We start from the raw sequence: 16,246 nt of genomic DNA, 5'->3' as shown, positions 1-16,246 counted from the left end.
TACGGAAAGGTGACGTGGCGGCCTGTGAGTGGTCCACGGGGACGGGTGATGTGGCAGACAGGTCGGAGCGATGGCGGGCCGGGCGCTGACACGACGCTGAGTTGGCATGACGTGGGCATGGCGTAGGCGTGACGTGGGCGGGCGGTAAACCAAAGTGGTAAGCGGTAATTTCGAACCGCTTATTGTACGGGGGTGGTATTGGTAGGCGGCCTCCCGATATAACCTGGGAGCAACGCGTGGCACTACCCTGACGTCACCCTCTGACACTTTTCGGGTGCTATAGTCCGGACATCGGGGGCGGCTCGATATTGATATGGGCCGTCGGATGGGAAAGCCCAGATCCGACGGTCGACGGGTTATAAACATGAAAGGACGATACAGCAGCGAGGCGGGGAATAAACAATCATATTCCTTGAAATGTGTGCCCGGGCGGGACTTTGGAAACCAAAGAAAATATGGGTTTTTTCAATGTTTTTTGTATTCAATGCGCATTATAACAAAACTTTGGATAGGCAGTAAAGGTGGGTTTTTACAAGGTTTGTTGCAAATAGGGCGGGTAGAACATTGTGAAGGGGTTGTAACGGGAAAAAGGGGTAGGACTTAGGTTATTAATCCAACCAGGGCTCAGTTTAATCCCTGACATTAAACAACGCACTTCGAACAAAACTTTGATTCTGCATGGTTATCCAATATTTGAACATAGGGCTATAATGCCAAAGGGGAGGGAATATACATATTTTTTGGGTTTTATACACCATAGTGCTATAGTAATAGGGAAAGGGGAACATAGGGAGTTAAGTAGTTAGCATTGGAGGGGAATAGGAATGGGAGGAAGCAAAGACTAAGTTGTTTAGGGAACAAACTTAGTTAGGAGAGTAGATCAAAATGAAAAGAATTTTACACAGGAAATGTGGCTCTTTTATGTAACAAGAATCAATCAATGAGTTTTCTTTCCCTCATGAACAAAGGTGGTATTGGGATGTTAGCAAGGAATGTGATGGGGGATGATTGGGAAGTTAGACATGCTTCATCTTGCTGCTACAAAACTGCTGAATAAGAAGATCTGCACTGACACTATGTTTTTCCTTTGCTTAGGCCAGTGAAATGTCACAAATCATGCTTCTGCAACCCCATCTACCTACCCATTCTATTGCCTAGCATTTTTTGTTACTTCAAGGAGGGTGCACTTAGACTTGCAAACCCTCATGTGCCTTTTCTTTTCCTTTGGCTTTTTCCTTTTGATTTTCTATCTAAGGCTAGCCTTATTACTTCCAAGGCCCTAGATTAAATAGTTGGGAACCTTCATTCTCTACCTAACTACCTTATCTACCAAGATTGAATCAGTTTGGATAGATTTCTTTCTCTAATCTACAACAATCAATTGAAACATGGCATGACCCAGCTTAGACTATTGGATCACCCATTCAGAAGTAGGACAACATCAACCAACTGCAGATAGGTGTTTTCCACACAAATATGAGATATTTGCATTACCAAAGTAGATCATATTGGTACTTCCCTTGCCAATCATGAAAAATGAAACCTATTGGTATAGGTAGCTAACAGTGGCTCCACTTGGGGATGGTTTTTCTACTTGACAGACCAAGAACAGCAGGTCAGAATGCCTTGGCTTTTGACTTCTTCTCAAAACTTGAAAGCTTCCTCTTTGGACTTCAAAACTGGAATCTGTCACCATTGTGAAACTTCTGAAATAAAAGCCTATTTCTGCTTATTCACAAAACTTCTTAAACTGAACTATTCATATGCTGGAAGAAAAACTATATACAACTGATAATGTACAGGGCAGAGCCATGCTATATACATGGAAAGTAGTCAAAATAATGCTTTAACATCCGGCCATTTACAGGGCCCTCTTCAGCTTCAGTGCCATCCAAATTTTTCAAGAAATAAGTGTTATTTCCTTGTAGTGCTTGAATAAAAAAAGGTCCCCTCCAAAGGGAGTCAAATTTTCCATGCTTTCCCTTGTCTTCTTTCCTTGAATCCCATTTAAGCACTTTATCCCCAATGAAGAAATCTTCAGCCTTGGTTCTTCTATCAAAGGCTTTCTTCAGCTTCTCTTGTAGGATTTGAACTCTGTTATACACTTGATCTCTGGTTTGCTGCAAACATATAATCTGGTTTATTCTTCTTTGCATGTCATTTGGTTCAGCTTGACTTTCCTGAAGCAGCTTCATGACAGGGACCCCCAATGATGAAGGGAATTTGGCTTCCATTCCATAAACCAATTCATATGGGCTGACCCCAATAGATCTCTTGGTTGTTAGCCTGTCTGCCCATAAGGCATTTACAAGCTTCTTGTGCCAATTCTTCTTATTCTCTTCTAGTATCTTCTTAATGATGTTGATAAGACTTTTGTTGGATGATTCAGCTAACCCATTGCCTTGAGGATAGTATGCAGTAGAATGGCCCAAAGTAATGTGGAATTTGTGGCAATAGTTCACCATCTTCTTGGATCTAAAAGCAGCAGCATTGTCCGTTATAATCTTGTCAGGACAACCAAATCTAGAAAGGATATTAGTCTCAAGGAACTGAATGATAGTAGAATCATTTGCTTGTCTACATGGAACAGCCTCAATCCATTTAGTAAAGTAATATGTGGCTGTTAGAATCCATCTATGTTGGCCTGAAGATGAAGGATGAATTTCCCCAATGAAGTCCAAGCCCCATTGTTGAAAGGGCCTTTCTGTTGCAATAGGCTTTAAGGGAAGTGGTAGTAACTTTCTTTTTCCCTCAAACACCTGACATTTGTGACATGAAGTGATAAATTTTTTAACATCAAAGAAGACAGTGGGCCAATAGTAACCTGCCCTTAATATCTTATCCACAGTAGACTTCCAGTACAAGTTTCCACCACAATCTCCTGCATGAAATTCTTTCATAACATCGTTAGTCTCATCCATATTCACACAGTTCAGCAATATACCTTCATGATTTTTCCATAGTAAATTACCATTTATAACACAAAATCTTGAAGCTTTCATTTTTAGAAATCTAGATTTGGTTCTGGACAATCCTGGGGGAGCACACAGGTTTTGCAATATATAACAGATATCAGAATACCACAGGGATTGTTCAAAGGCTGCATTGATCTTTGGAGTCGCCAGCTCCGGTTCATTGTCCAGTTAGTTAATGTCCAAGGCTTGGAAGTTTGTTTCAGACATTAATTTAGCCAAACCTTGCCCTTTTATCAGTTTTGTAGGTCTTATTTCAATGTCAAATTCTAAAATACTAGCAATCCATTTTCCTCTTCTGCCCTCTAAGTTTTCTTGAGTTAGTATGTCTTTCACAATGGGATTTGGTACATAAGCAATAACATGGGAGTATAGGATGTAGATCCTAAAGTCCTTGATGGCTTTGACCAAAGCATAAGCTTGCTTTTCCATGATCTGATATTTCAGGGGTGCATCTCTAAGGGCTCTACTAAAGAAAGCAATGGGTTTTTCATTCCCTTGATCATCTTTCTACAATAAGACAGCATCAATGGTATGCTGGGAGGCAAAAGAGAAAATGATAAATTCTTTGTCAAATTGAGGATTTGTTAAGACTGGGGTTTGGGTAAGGGCCAATTTAATACCTTCAAAAGCTTGATTTGCTTCTACTGTCCACTTCACTTTTGAATCCTTCTTTAGCATGTTGTTTAGTAATCTGATCAATTCTGCTAAGTTTGGGATAAATATCCTTAAAAAGTTGATCTTTCCCAAGAAGGCTTCTAACTCTTTGATGTTTCTTGGATGGGGCATTTGCAAGATGGCCTGTATTCTGTCTGGGTCAATTCTAATGCCATCCTTTGAAATGATATGACCTAATAGCTTACCTTCTTCCAAACCAAATAGAGACTTCTTGGGATTTAAGGAAATTCCATATTTCCTACATGTTATGAATATTTGTCTCAAATGTTTTAAATGTTCTTGGTCAGACTTTGAGAAAGGTGTGAGGTCATCTAAGAAAATAACAAGGAACTCATGAATCTCTTTAGCAAAAGCAATATCCATTGCTCTCTGAAATGTAGCTCCTGCATTTTTCAGTCCAAAAGGCATTTTAACATATTTGAAAGTTCCCCATGGGGTTGTGAAAGCTGTTTTATCTTGATCATCAGGATGGATTAGGATCTGATTGAAACCTGAAAATCCATCAAGTAATGAAATTCTTGAAGCCCCCACCACTCTTTGGAGAATATGATCCATTTTTGGTAAGGGATAATTGTCTTTAAGGGACACTTGATTCAAATTCCTTAGGTCAACACAAAGCCTAATCTCCCCAGTTTTCTTTCTTGTGGGGACCAAGTTTGAAATCCAGTCTGAAAACCTGATTGGTGCTATGATACCAGCTTTAAAGAGTTTTTGTACCTCTTTCTCAATTGAAGGGAGGAGCATAGGATTGATTCTTCTCAATTTTTGCTTGAATGGCTTTTGATTGGGCTTGAGAGGGATAGTGTGTTGAATAATAGAGGTGTCATAGGATTTCAAATCCTCATAACTCCATGCAAACACATCTTGGAACTCTTTAAAGAGGTCAATGTATTTAGGCTTCTGGTCAGGGGGTAAAGATGCAGACAATTTTATTATCTTGGGCTTTTCAATAGTTCCAATGTTGCATTCTTCAATGGCAGCATTAAGGGGTTGCATTTTTGGTTTTCTAGGAACATCATTTGAGTCAAAAATGTCCTCCAATGGAGTTAGGCCTGTTGGTAGAAAGTTATCCTTTAGCTCTATGATTTCAGCCTCTGTACCAGCTATTTCATCAAAATGCAATTGTTCAAGTTCTTGTATTTTTTCCTTGTCAAAGTTTGTTGGACAAAGTATTTGATTTGCTGTTTTGAGTGACATTGCTGTTTGGTCTTGTTCACTCAATGGCTGTGTGTCTTTCACAGAATCAACATCAATGTTTAAGTTTGAAAATTCATGCTGCAAGGTTAAGAAACTGTTTATTTGTGTGTCATCCTCAAACACTTGCCAATCTTTGACATTGTTTGGGACAGAAGGTCTGTGTTTTATCTCAGGTGTAAAGCAGTGGTTGGGTTCAAAAGGCAATTTGCATGTACTGGCAAATGTAGCTAAGCTATGAGCATGAAGGTTGTGAGTCCTAGGTATTTTGGTCATTTGAAATTCAGTGAAAGCTTTGAGTGTTTCAATAGTAGCAGCCCTGTATGATCTTAGTCTTTTGTCATTTGTGACAAAATTGCCTTTCACTTGTTGGATAATAAGGTCTGAATCTCCCATGATTGAAAATTTTGTGGCCTGAAATGATTTTACCAGTTTGAGGCCTAGCAGAAGAGCTTCATACTCTGCCATATTATTAGTACATCTGAAATTAAGCCTGTAGGCTCGACCTTGTGCATGGTTTCTTTGTTTGTTATGAATCCACACTCCAGCTCCTGCCCCTAATTTGTTGACTGATCCATCAAACTCAAGAAACCATAGGATCTCTTGATTTAGGGGATTTTTACCATTTTCTCCATGACTTGGGATTATAAGTTGGAGTGCTTGTCTTTCACCCGGTTTTCCTTTTAGGACAGTTTCATCACTTGATTGCACAACCTTGATTTCTTGGGAACTTGATTCCTCACTCATATGCAGATCTTGTTCAAGTATGACAGATTTATTATCACTCATTGGACTTATCTCATCATTAAACAGAATGAAGGAATCCATGTCTGAATGGACTGCATAAATAGGGAAATTTTGAGGTTTTTCTTCACTGCTCACCATGTACTTCATGAGTGACTCCCTGTATAGCCTCTTTGGCTGCCCAAAAATAGAGATAGTGGCATATGACATGTCTAATTGCAGGGAACCTTGGAGTTTGGCTCCCCATGATCTTGACAACAACATTCCATATTTGGGTGGGATATCAGCAACTACCACATCCATTAAGATTGTTTTATTTGGGTACTGGACAAGGGACACACATAAGTCTTTTATCAAGCCTAAACACTTAACTTGGCTGGAGTCAAATGAAAATAGGTCCTTATATGGTCTTGTAATATCTAGATTCAACCTCTCCATGACTGATTTGGGCATCAGGTTATGAGAAGCACCTGAATCAAACATTGCATTGTGTAATATCTTATCATGAACATGCAAGCTGACATAAAAAGGTAAGATTCCTGTAACTGCTGTCTTTCCATCAACCTCTGGACCGAAAAGTAGATCTGGGGTATCATTCAACACATTGACATCATCTTTATTATGAGTAAGTTGAAGGGACTTCTTGATTTGTTGTTTGTAAATGTTATGCTTGGCTAGCTCTGAAAGAGGAATGGCTATCTTCAACTTTCCAATTTCAGCTTCTAAGTCAAAAGGTCTTTCAGATTGGGTCTTGGTGTTCTGGTTAACCACCTTCTCTCTCTCAATTGAGGTCTTAGAGTTTTCTTCTTGATTCTCATTTTGATCTTGAGGCTTGTCTTTTTTTCACATCTTTTGGAAAGTGATGCTTGGATTGTGCTGCAAAGGAGGTGTAGCCCTTGGTTCTTGATTTGAGGGAAATGGTTCTGTTACCTCTTCAACTATTACTTCATTTGTATTTGAATCAGTTTTGTCAGTAGGCTCTGTGACAATAGCTTTCCTAGGCTGTAGGCTATCCTTTGTTTTCTCAGGCTGTGGCACATTTACAGTTCTGCTTCTTAATTTGTATTGTTTATGAACTTCAAAAACAGCTGTTTCATAGCCTTTTTTGAAATCAAATGATTCACCTGATTTGGTTTGGAATTGCTTGATGTCTTCATCTTCATGATCTTCTTGACTCAGAAAGACTTGCTGATCATTGTTAAGGCCCATCAAATTGATGTGGGTATCATCTATCTGTTCATTAGAAGTAGATGCTTCAGCATAGTTTTCTTGGAACGGAGGCCTTATCTCTGGTTCAGGGCTGGCCTTGCCGACATTGGGATTTTGATTTCTTCTAAAATTGGGATTCTTGATTGGATTATTTTGTGGTGCTTCCCATGATGACTTCCTCTCAATTGACTCTACTCTGTCACCTAACCTATGCATGCCAGTGATTATTGCATCTAATTTCTGATCCCAGCCTGAAGGCTCTTCTTTGAAGGTGGTCTTTCTTTCAGTTCTGGTCCTATTTCTCCTAGCTATCAAGTTGGCTTCTACACTCACTGCTATGTCTTGCATTTCAGCTAAAGTCCGGGGAGCTCTTTCTCTCAATTGGTATGCCATATCTGAATCAAACCCATTAGGAAAGGTGTATAGAGCTAGGTCAGGTGGGGGTCTGAGATTTTGGGGAATAGCAATGTAGACATTGTTAAACCGAGCACAATAGTCCAGGACAATTTCTTGGGAACCTCTTTTGATAGTATTGTATTCAGATAAAATGTGAAGTGGATCCTTTTTCTTCTCCCATCTATTGATAAAGGTTTGATATAGGGCTTCAGGGTCAACTATGGAGTTTGTTGGGAGTGCCCTAAACCATGATCTTACATCTCCTGTTAGGCTTTGCACAAAAATTTTCATTCTAACCCCATCATCATCTATCTCATAATTTTCAAAGTAGTCCTGCATTTTCTTGGTATGTTGAAGGGCTGGGTAAGAGCCAGTACCATCAAAATATGAAATCTTGCTTTGGTAATCTTGAGGTATAGGCCCTGGATTGGCAGGTAACTGCAGTGTAGCATATCTATTAGCCATGTTTGGTGGGACAATAGGGATAACAGGAATGAATGGGACAAGTGGAGGAAAGGGGATGAGAGGGGTATGTGTAGTTGATGGAGTGGCTGAAAGGATACCTTGTGAAGTAGATGAAGAACTAGGAGGTTGTGGGACAGTGGTGTGAGGATGTGGAGAAACCTTAGCAGGGGTTGGAATGTCAGTTTGAAGACCTGCTTCAGAACTTGAATCAGATAGAGTCCCTTCTGATTTGTGTCTCTTAAGGATTCTTGAGATCAAGTTTGGATTTTGGAATTCAGGTGATGGATTAGGGTCTAGGTTTGACCTTGTGTAGCGAGTTTTCTTCTTAGGAGCCAGTTTCTGTGATTTTCTTTAGGAGAATTTTCTCGGAGATAGTGATATTTGACAAGGACTGATCAGGCATAGCACATCTGTATGGAACTTAAGACTGAATAAAGATTGACTGAGGCAACTTTTATGTACTCCTGCAAATGCAAAGCAGAGGCAGTTTCTAAGGCTGTCTGGTTGTCACTCAGGCTTTATCTACAGTATTAAGAATCAAACAGGGGGTTATAAAGTTCATTCAGGTCCCCAGCGGAGTCACCATTTATGTTAACACCCAGGTTGTTCCCTTTGACTCCTGAGGGAATACGGCCGGGGTAACCACTAACCAAGCTTTGGATTACAAGTTCTAGCCAACCTGTAACCAGAGAGGGCTCTCTCTTTTAGTTTTTAATTTTGTTCTTGAGGATCTTAGGCTAGTTATGAGGTGAGGGTTTGGTTTAAAGTTTTGGTTGATTGATGTCTTTCAGTATCTAAGATGAGATCTTCAGACAGTTTCAGTCCATTGGGCAATGGAGTCTGTGATTATGGGTTGTTTGAGGTATTGAGTAAGATTGCTTAGAACTGCAGGGCCATTTAGATATGTCATGAAACAAACTTAAAATTGTGATGATGAAATATAATTAGCCAGTGAAAGGCAATTAAGAGTTTTTCACTAAGCTGGTGATGTGAGAAAGGGATATATCACCCAGGAGCAGATTTGAATTCCTGAATAATAGTCACTGTGAAGTTCTAGTCTGAAGGTGAAGCAATTAAGAATTACACTTTCATAACTAATACTTAGAGGAAAACATTCATAACAGCATAGATTGAGTTCAGGGTGTTAATGAACAAATCCTGAAACTATTCTTTTTCTGTGCTATTAAACTGTGAAATATAGAGCATGAACAGATTATAAAAGAATGAAATACATAACAAAAGAGTTCAAGAAAACTTATTGTGCCATGAAATACACAGGAATCCTGTAGCAGTAAGCCATCACACCGCAACACATCAAACAACTCAGAACTTTGGAAATTCCATCCGCTCTCTGTATTAAAACATCTGAAATTTACAGCATAGGTTCTTTTGAAGATAAAAACAACAACCCCTGCAAGCTTATGTGAGGGGAAATATATACAATCAGTTTTACAAAATATCTGAATCGCTGAGTCATTTGTTCAATAATTGCGCTCACCAACTTTTAGAATAGCAGATAAGAGAGTTATTGCTATTCTAAAGATACAATGAATACCCTTTAGTTCCGTCAGAAACCTTTTTGACTTTTGGAGGCCACTGAGTCGGTTGAGCGCTCTGCATTAATCCTGAATGATGTGCCTTTAATGCTCTGTCATGCTGTAGCTTTCTCAGCCCTGTCATCTGCATCTGTCGGGGTTGCTTTGGTGGCCAAATTGGTTTGCTGAGTTGGCTCAGTCCACTCTTTTACTGTCATGGTGAATGTATCAACTGTCTGAACATGATGACTTATATATATTTTTTATGAAAAAACCTGATGAATACCTGTTGGCTCACAGCAATATCTGTATCATGCTGGTCCACCATTCCTATGTAGGCAACTGATGCCTCAAAATTGTGCCTAATGTTTCATCTGCCTCAGTATATTTGAAGTAATTAGGAGGCACTTCAAACAGATGCCTGATTTCATTCATGATAAAAAAACAAATTTTCTATTTTCTCATAGAGGCTCTACCCAGATGCAGGCCCTGCTTCCTCTAAGATACTTGATCTTGAAGTGATTTGATTGGTGGCAAATGTATTTACCCTTTTTGCATAGTTCTCATGGGATAGTAGCCTTCCTGCGCTGTTCAGTAAGCTGGGAAGGCCTCTGCTGTGCAATGCTGTGAATTTGTCTGTGAATTTGTTTACCTCTGTTTGCATCTCCTGGCACCTTCTATCCAATGTCTGCACCAGATTTCTCAAAGTGAGGACCCTCTTTATCAGCAAGATGGTGTCAGTTCTATTGGTGATTCCTATTGCTGCCAGCTGAGGGCCTGTGTGGTTATTGAGAACATTGATCATTCTATTGGCTATCTCAGGCATAGTGCCTAGAGATGCCCTTGCTCTTTGGCTTTCATTGTGTGCCCTGCCTATGAGCTCCATGTGCTCATGGATAGTTTCTATGTACTGCCATTGATCTGTTATTGATTGGCCAATATTGGCCCACAGGACTTTCTTAATCTCAGCCACCACTTTGTTAAGAGAGAGCTCTTTCTCCAGTTCTTTTATCTTCTCCTTAAGAGCCTTCACTTCTCTTCTTGCCTGCCAGAGTTGAATAGACCATCTCACCTGTTTGCTCATGAAGCTCTATTTGGTCCATAGGGTGGATGTCTTTTGTAAGAACCTCAAGGTTGGTCCTTATATAATCTGCAGCTGACTGTGGCTGTAGCATAGTAGGCATGAAATGACTCATGGTCATTTTTCCCTCTGTTATCTCATATGCTGACATAAGCCTCTGCTGGTTTGTAGGGGTCATTTTAAGCAAGTGATTGTACAACTAGAGCCTGACTGGCTCATTTCTCTTCTTTATATCAATAAATTGTTGCTTTATGCCCGATTCAGCTCTCCTTTGCTGGATTGAGGAGCTGACCTCTCCTCCAAGGGTTCTTTCTTGTTCCTGCTGAAAGGAACTGGCAGATGCCTCCATGCTAGGGGGGCCCATGCCCAAGGATTGCCCAATAGGCATCTCCTCTTCAGAAAGAGGATTTAATATCTGCCTTTTCTCCCCTTGATTTGTGGAGGTGGTGAGGGGAGTTTCTTGCTCTCTATCCCTCTTCCTGCTTCTTTCTTCATTTAGTGGAGTTCGCAGCACCGAGGCCTCCACTGTCGCTTCCTGCCTAGAAAGCACATTTTCTTGAACCTGCTGCTCTGTAGATATTGGAGCTTCAGCTGTTTCTTCTTGCTGCTTTGGCTGTTCTTTTTGATGTTCTGCTATAGGGGGTGGCTGTTCTTGCTCCATCTCCTTTTCTTTACCCTTGCTCGCTACCTGAGGAGTAGTTTTAGCTGCTTGCTGGTGGGCTGTAGAGGATGAGGTAGCTGCTCCAAGTTGCCTTTGATAAGAAGAGGAAACTTGCCCACAAGTTTCCAAGTCAGCTTCTTTCTCAAGATTCTTTGCTTCTTTATGTAGTATTTCCTCTCTAGGACTTGCTTCCTCTAATGTGCCCTCGTTCCATCTTAACAAATTGGCATATTTCTCAATGTGGGGCAGCCTGACATGATCATAGCTAGCTAATTTAAACTTGACCCTTCTAAGACTAATGAAGTGATTGGGGTCATAGGGTGACCAGAGGAAACTGGTTTGCAATCGGAGGCCCTCTAGGATCTTATCTGCTTCTTTCCATCCTTCTTCCCTTTTATTATAAAGAAATGGGCCTAGCTGGTTTCTGATTTTGAGTTGTACCTTCTTGTTTTTGCTGTGGAAATGGACCATGTCTGCATTTCCAAACTGCCTGAAATACTCTAAGGCAAAGAGTCTCATAGGGACATATCTTGGCAGCCTATATGGGGCCAATTCACAGCCATATATTCTGATCACTGTATGGTTTTGGTAAAAGTACCAATCCCCAATGCTGTAGGCCTTTGAGAGCTGGAGAATCCTTTGCATCTAATCTGTTAATCTTGGAGGAGGGGTACCCAAAAGCAAGGACATAGCTGGATGGATAAAGAGGTCTATGAATTCACAATAGCTGTATGGTGAATAAGATATGTGATGAAAGACTGAAGTCCAAAATACCACAGACCTTGGGTTTCCCTGAGCATCAAACTTCTTGAGAGTAATAGGGAAGCTATTAGGTTGATAAAACAGGAACAAGTGATAGATGTATGAAGTGTACCTAAACACCTTTTCCCTCTCTAGATTCATCAATTGCTCATGAATCTTATTGGCAATGTAGGCAGCATAATCGTAGTGCACAGAAGGAGGCATTCCAGGGGAGAAGATAGACATCATTGATAGAATGGTTTCATCAGAATCCTCAGTTGATCTGTAACCCAGGACATAACTGATCAAATCCACAAGCAACTTGCCCAACTCATTGAAATATACATTTCCTATAGGAGGGGTCCTCACAGTTTGAGAGCCTGATTCAATGAATAGCTGATTAATCTTTAAGATTTGGGCACTAGACAACTTGCCTCCTTTCTTTAGCAAGTCCATCATGGAAAGAGGAGTCAATGGCTTTGTAGAGTGAAAGTTCAGCATCTGATTTATAGCCTCAGGGGTGACATGGAACAAAATTGAACCTGAGGTATTGAGGACAGCTCTTTGACATGGGTCATAGTTGGCACTGCATCTGTGAATTAAATCTGGAAGGACATTGACTTGAGGGAGGTTATAAATGGGCAAATTGGAGTCCCAAATCCCTAGAATATCAGTTCCATTGAGGTGCTTGGCCTTCAGCTCATTGAGTACATGAATATTATATTTGGTGTGCATTGAGAGTGTTTCTGTCATCTGGTAATCTCTATCACCTAGGGCCTGCCATTCTAGCTCTCTGTGTGGGGCATTCAAGGGTGGAATGTTCAATGCTATTGGTGTTTCCATGGTCTGTATGTGTTTTCAATCAGAATTATAACAAACTTCGGGCAAATGCAGTTTTGCGCAACAGGTTAAGGTAAAATTGTAGGTTTACAGTGTTGACAGGATAATTTAGGTGCAATTGGGCACAATTGGCTGGTGTAGGAGAAATTAGATTGATTCCAAGGCAGTGCAGGTCGAATTCTTAGGTGAAAAGGGCAGTTCAACGGTTTTTTACAAATTCAGAATGGAATGGACCAGGCGGATGGAGAATTTGGTAAGTACCTGGTCGTGGAGCAATGGAGGAGGCTTGGTTGAAGTCGACTTGTAGGCGACAGCAGCTCTGGAGTAGCTTTCAGTAGGTTGGCGGCGAAATGGACGTAATTCGCATGCAGGAGGCAGAACAGTCTTGCGCTAAAAATGCAAAAAAACCGTGAATTTTGGCAAAATATGGACAATTTTGGCTTTGGCGCGCTTTTTTTGGATGACGTCAGCATGATGTCATCGGGTGGGGTCGGGTACGGAAAGGTGACGTGGCAGCTTGTGAGTGGTCCACGGGGACCGGTGATGTGGCAGACAGGTCGGAGTGATGGCGGGCTGGGCGCTGACGCAACGCTGAGTTGGCATGACGTGGGCATGGTGTAGGCGTGACGTGGGCGGGCGGTAAACGAAAGCGGTAAGCGGTAATTTCGGACCGCTTATTGTACGGGCGTGGTATTGGCAGGCGGCCTCCCGATATAACCTGGGAGCAATGCGTGGCACTGCCCTGACGTCACCCTCTGACACTTTTCGGGTGCTATAGTCCGGACATCGGGGGCGGCCCGATATTGATATGGGCCGTCGGATGGGAAAGCCCAGATCCGACGGTCGACGGGTTATAAACATGAAAGGACGATATGGCAGCGAGGCGGGAAATAAACAATCATATTCCTTGAAATGTGCGCCCGGGCGGGACTTTGGAAACCAAAGAAAATATGGGTTTTTTCAATGTTTTTTGTATTCAATGCGCATTATAACAAAACTTTGGATAGGCGGTAAAGGTGGGTTTTTACAATGTTTGTTGCAAATAGGGTGGGTAGAACATTGTGAAGGGGTTGTAACGGAAAAAAGGGGTAGGACTTAGGTTATTAAACCAACCAGGGGTCAGTTTAATCCCTGACATTAAACAACACACTTCGAATAAAATTTTGATTCTGCATGGTTATCCAATATTTGAACATAGGGCTATAATGCCAAAGGGGAGGGAATATACATATTTTTTGGGTTTTATACACCATAGTGCTATAGTAATAGGGAAAGGGGAACATAGGGAGTTAAGTATAGATAGAGTTAGTAGTTAGCATTGGAGGGGAATAGGAATGGGAGGAAGCAAAGACTAAGTTGTTTAGGGAACAAACTTAGTTAGGAGAGTAGATCAAAATGAAAAGAATTTTACACAGGAAATGTGGCTCTTTTATGTAACAAGAATCAATCAATGAGTTTGTTTTTCCCTCATGAACAAAGGTGGTATTGGGATGTTAGCAAGGAATGTGATGGGGGATAATTGGGAAGTTAGACATGCTTCATCTTGCTGCTACAAAACTGCTGAATAAGAAGATCTGCACTGACACCATGTTTTTCCTTTGCTTAGGCCAGTGAAATGTCACAAATCATGCTTCTGCAACCCCATCTACCTACCCATTCTATTGCCTAGCATTTTTTGTTACTTCAAGGAGGGTGCACTTAGACTTGCAAACCCTCATGTTCCTTTTCTTTTCCTTTGGCTTTTTCCTTTTGATTTTCTATCTAAGGCTAGCCTTATTACTTCCAAGGCCCCAGATTAAACAGTTGGGAACCTTCATTCTCTACCTAACTACCTTATCTGCCAAGATTGAATCATTTTGGACAGATTTCTTTCTCTAATCTACAACAATCAATTGAAACATGGCATGACCCAGCTTAGACTGTTGGATCACCCATTCAGAAGTAGGACAGCATCAACCAACTGCAGATAGGTGTTTTCCGCACAAATATGAGATCTTTGCATTACCAAAGTAGATCATATTGGTACTTCCCTTGCCAATCATGAAAAATGAAACCTATTGGTATAGGTAGCTAACAGAATCATGAACAGAATTTACCAGACAGGACGAACTGATTGGGACCTGCGCGTGCCAGCGGTCCGATGGGCATATAGGGCCATGTGCGGGAACTGGGGCACATAAAAGGTTCCAAAGACGACGAGTGGAGTCAAGGCCGTAGTTTTGGGAAAGAATCCTCACACAATCACTCCCATAATTGCAACTCGCGAGGACCAGAGCGAAGAAATTATGCAGCAGAGCGAGGACAAACATATGCAGATTCAAGAAGCCATTCAGCGAGGGAACATTGAGCTGCGTGAACTCGAAGAAGATCGGGTACGATTGAAGCAGAAAAATGCATTAATGGACGAGGATATCAGAGAACTGGAAACCAAAATCTCACAAGCATTACACGCCAACAATAGGACGGGGCCACGTATGGGCAACCCCACCACCATGCTAGCAGATTGTCGCCAGGAGCTGGTGACTATACTACCATGGCTGCGACTACACCTTATCAGGTGAAGCAACCAAGAAAGCACTCCACATAGGGGAGAATGCGAGGTGCTGATTGGCTCAAGGGTAACTAAGGAAGGCCCACGGATCAAGTTGGGCAGTGACTCGAAGCCTCGCACCAGTAGTGTGACCACTTGACTATCCGTAGGAAGCACAGTCTCAGCGCTCCACGCAGTTGAAAGAGAGTGTGAGACTATAAAAAAGTCTGTATGGGAGCTGCACGACCCGGACGTTGCGCGTAAGATCAGTATGACACACTGATCGTGTTCACACACAAGCGGCTGCACTTCCACATGGATGGGATGGAAAGTGACCATTGGTGACACTGTTCATGACAAGATGTCCAATTTAAGGCAACGAGGAGTGGGCGGCGGACAATTAAGACACGGGGTCAGAATTAGATTTGAAAAGATCTGCCGCCAATATTGCATTAATGAGCCAAGAAAGGGGGGAACGGTCGAATTTGAATTCTGGCAGGCCTATAAATCCCAGATGGTCATCTGCTGAACAACCCTTGGCAACTTGAGAATTCAGTTATTGCACATGGACTTTACGGCTTTAGAGGCTTTGATAGCGAGTTCAGCATTTGAAGCATTACTGAAAGAGACGCAGGACCTTCTCAGAAGAGCAATGTCGACCGCCAAGGATGCCACACCAAGCCCTATGTCACCAGTCGGGGATGTGCAGGAAATTCCAAAATCGCCCTAAATGCCAAGGGCCAAAAAGAATCCACAGGCAGCCAAACCAGTTCATAAGTCTTTACGAAACCCGTGGTTCAACAAACTGTCGATGGAAGAGAAAGGAAAAATTGTAAATATTGAGAGAAATGATGAGGAAGAGGATCCTCCAATCTTTTTTGAACAGCTGGAACAAGAGGAAGAGATGGAAGAAGATACCCTGCCAGTGTGCACCACGGTAAAGCTGCCCATGTATTCCCCTCCACGAAAAAGGAGGGTAAAAGTACCTAAAGATTTGGATGTCATTAAGAGCACACTCAACACCCTGTTCCTCCCCCGCAAAAGTTTTGTTTGAAGGTTCAACTATGGGCCGTGTACCCACTATGAAGTTTGAATACTAAGACCTCGCAAATAGCAAGAATTTCCCTCATTTGGAAACTAGCCAGCTGATGAAACTATGCACGAAGGGGGCAGTTACAACACTGCAGCCACGAAAGTGGC

At 41.6% G+C, this 16,246-nt stretch overlaps 1 protein-coding gene across 1 annotated transcript in view; it reads left to right on the top strand.

Annotated features, from left to right (window-relative positions):
• Positions 1 to 15,776, top strand: part of LOC149140064 (uncharacterized) — a 47,238-nt gene extending 31,462 nt beyond the window's left edge. The window contains exons 4-5 of the mRNA XM_089450887.1: positions 14,700 to 15,035; positions 15,603 to 15,776. Coding sequence (XP_089307013.1) covers positions 14,700 to 15,035; positions 15,603 to 15,776 — 510 coding nt within the window. The remainder of the gene's footprint in view (positions 1 to 14,699; positions 15,036 to 15,602) is intronic.
• The last annotated feature ends 470 nt before the right edge of the window (positions 15,777 to 16,246 follow it).

Source organism: Pinus tabuliformis, chromosome X, assembly GCF_031772625.1.
Source record: "Pinus tabuliformis cultivar Carrire ecotype Pingquan chromosome X, CPIR1, whole genome shotgun sequence".
NCBI classification, from domain to species: domain Eukaryota; kingdom Viridiplantae; phylum Streptophyta; class Pinopsida; order Pinales; family Pinaceae; genus Pinus; species Pinus tabuliformis.
This window is presented reverse-complemented; position numbering and strand designations above follow the sequence as displayed.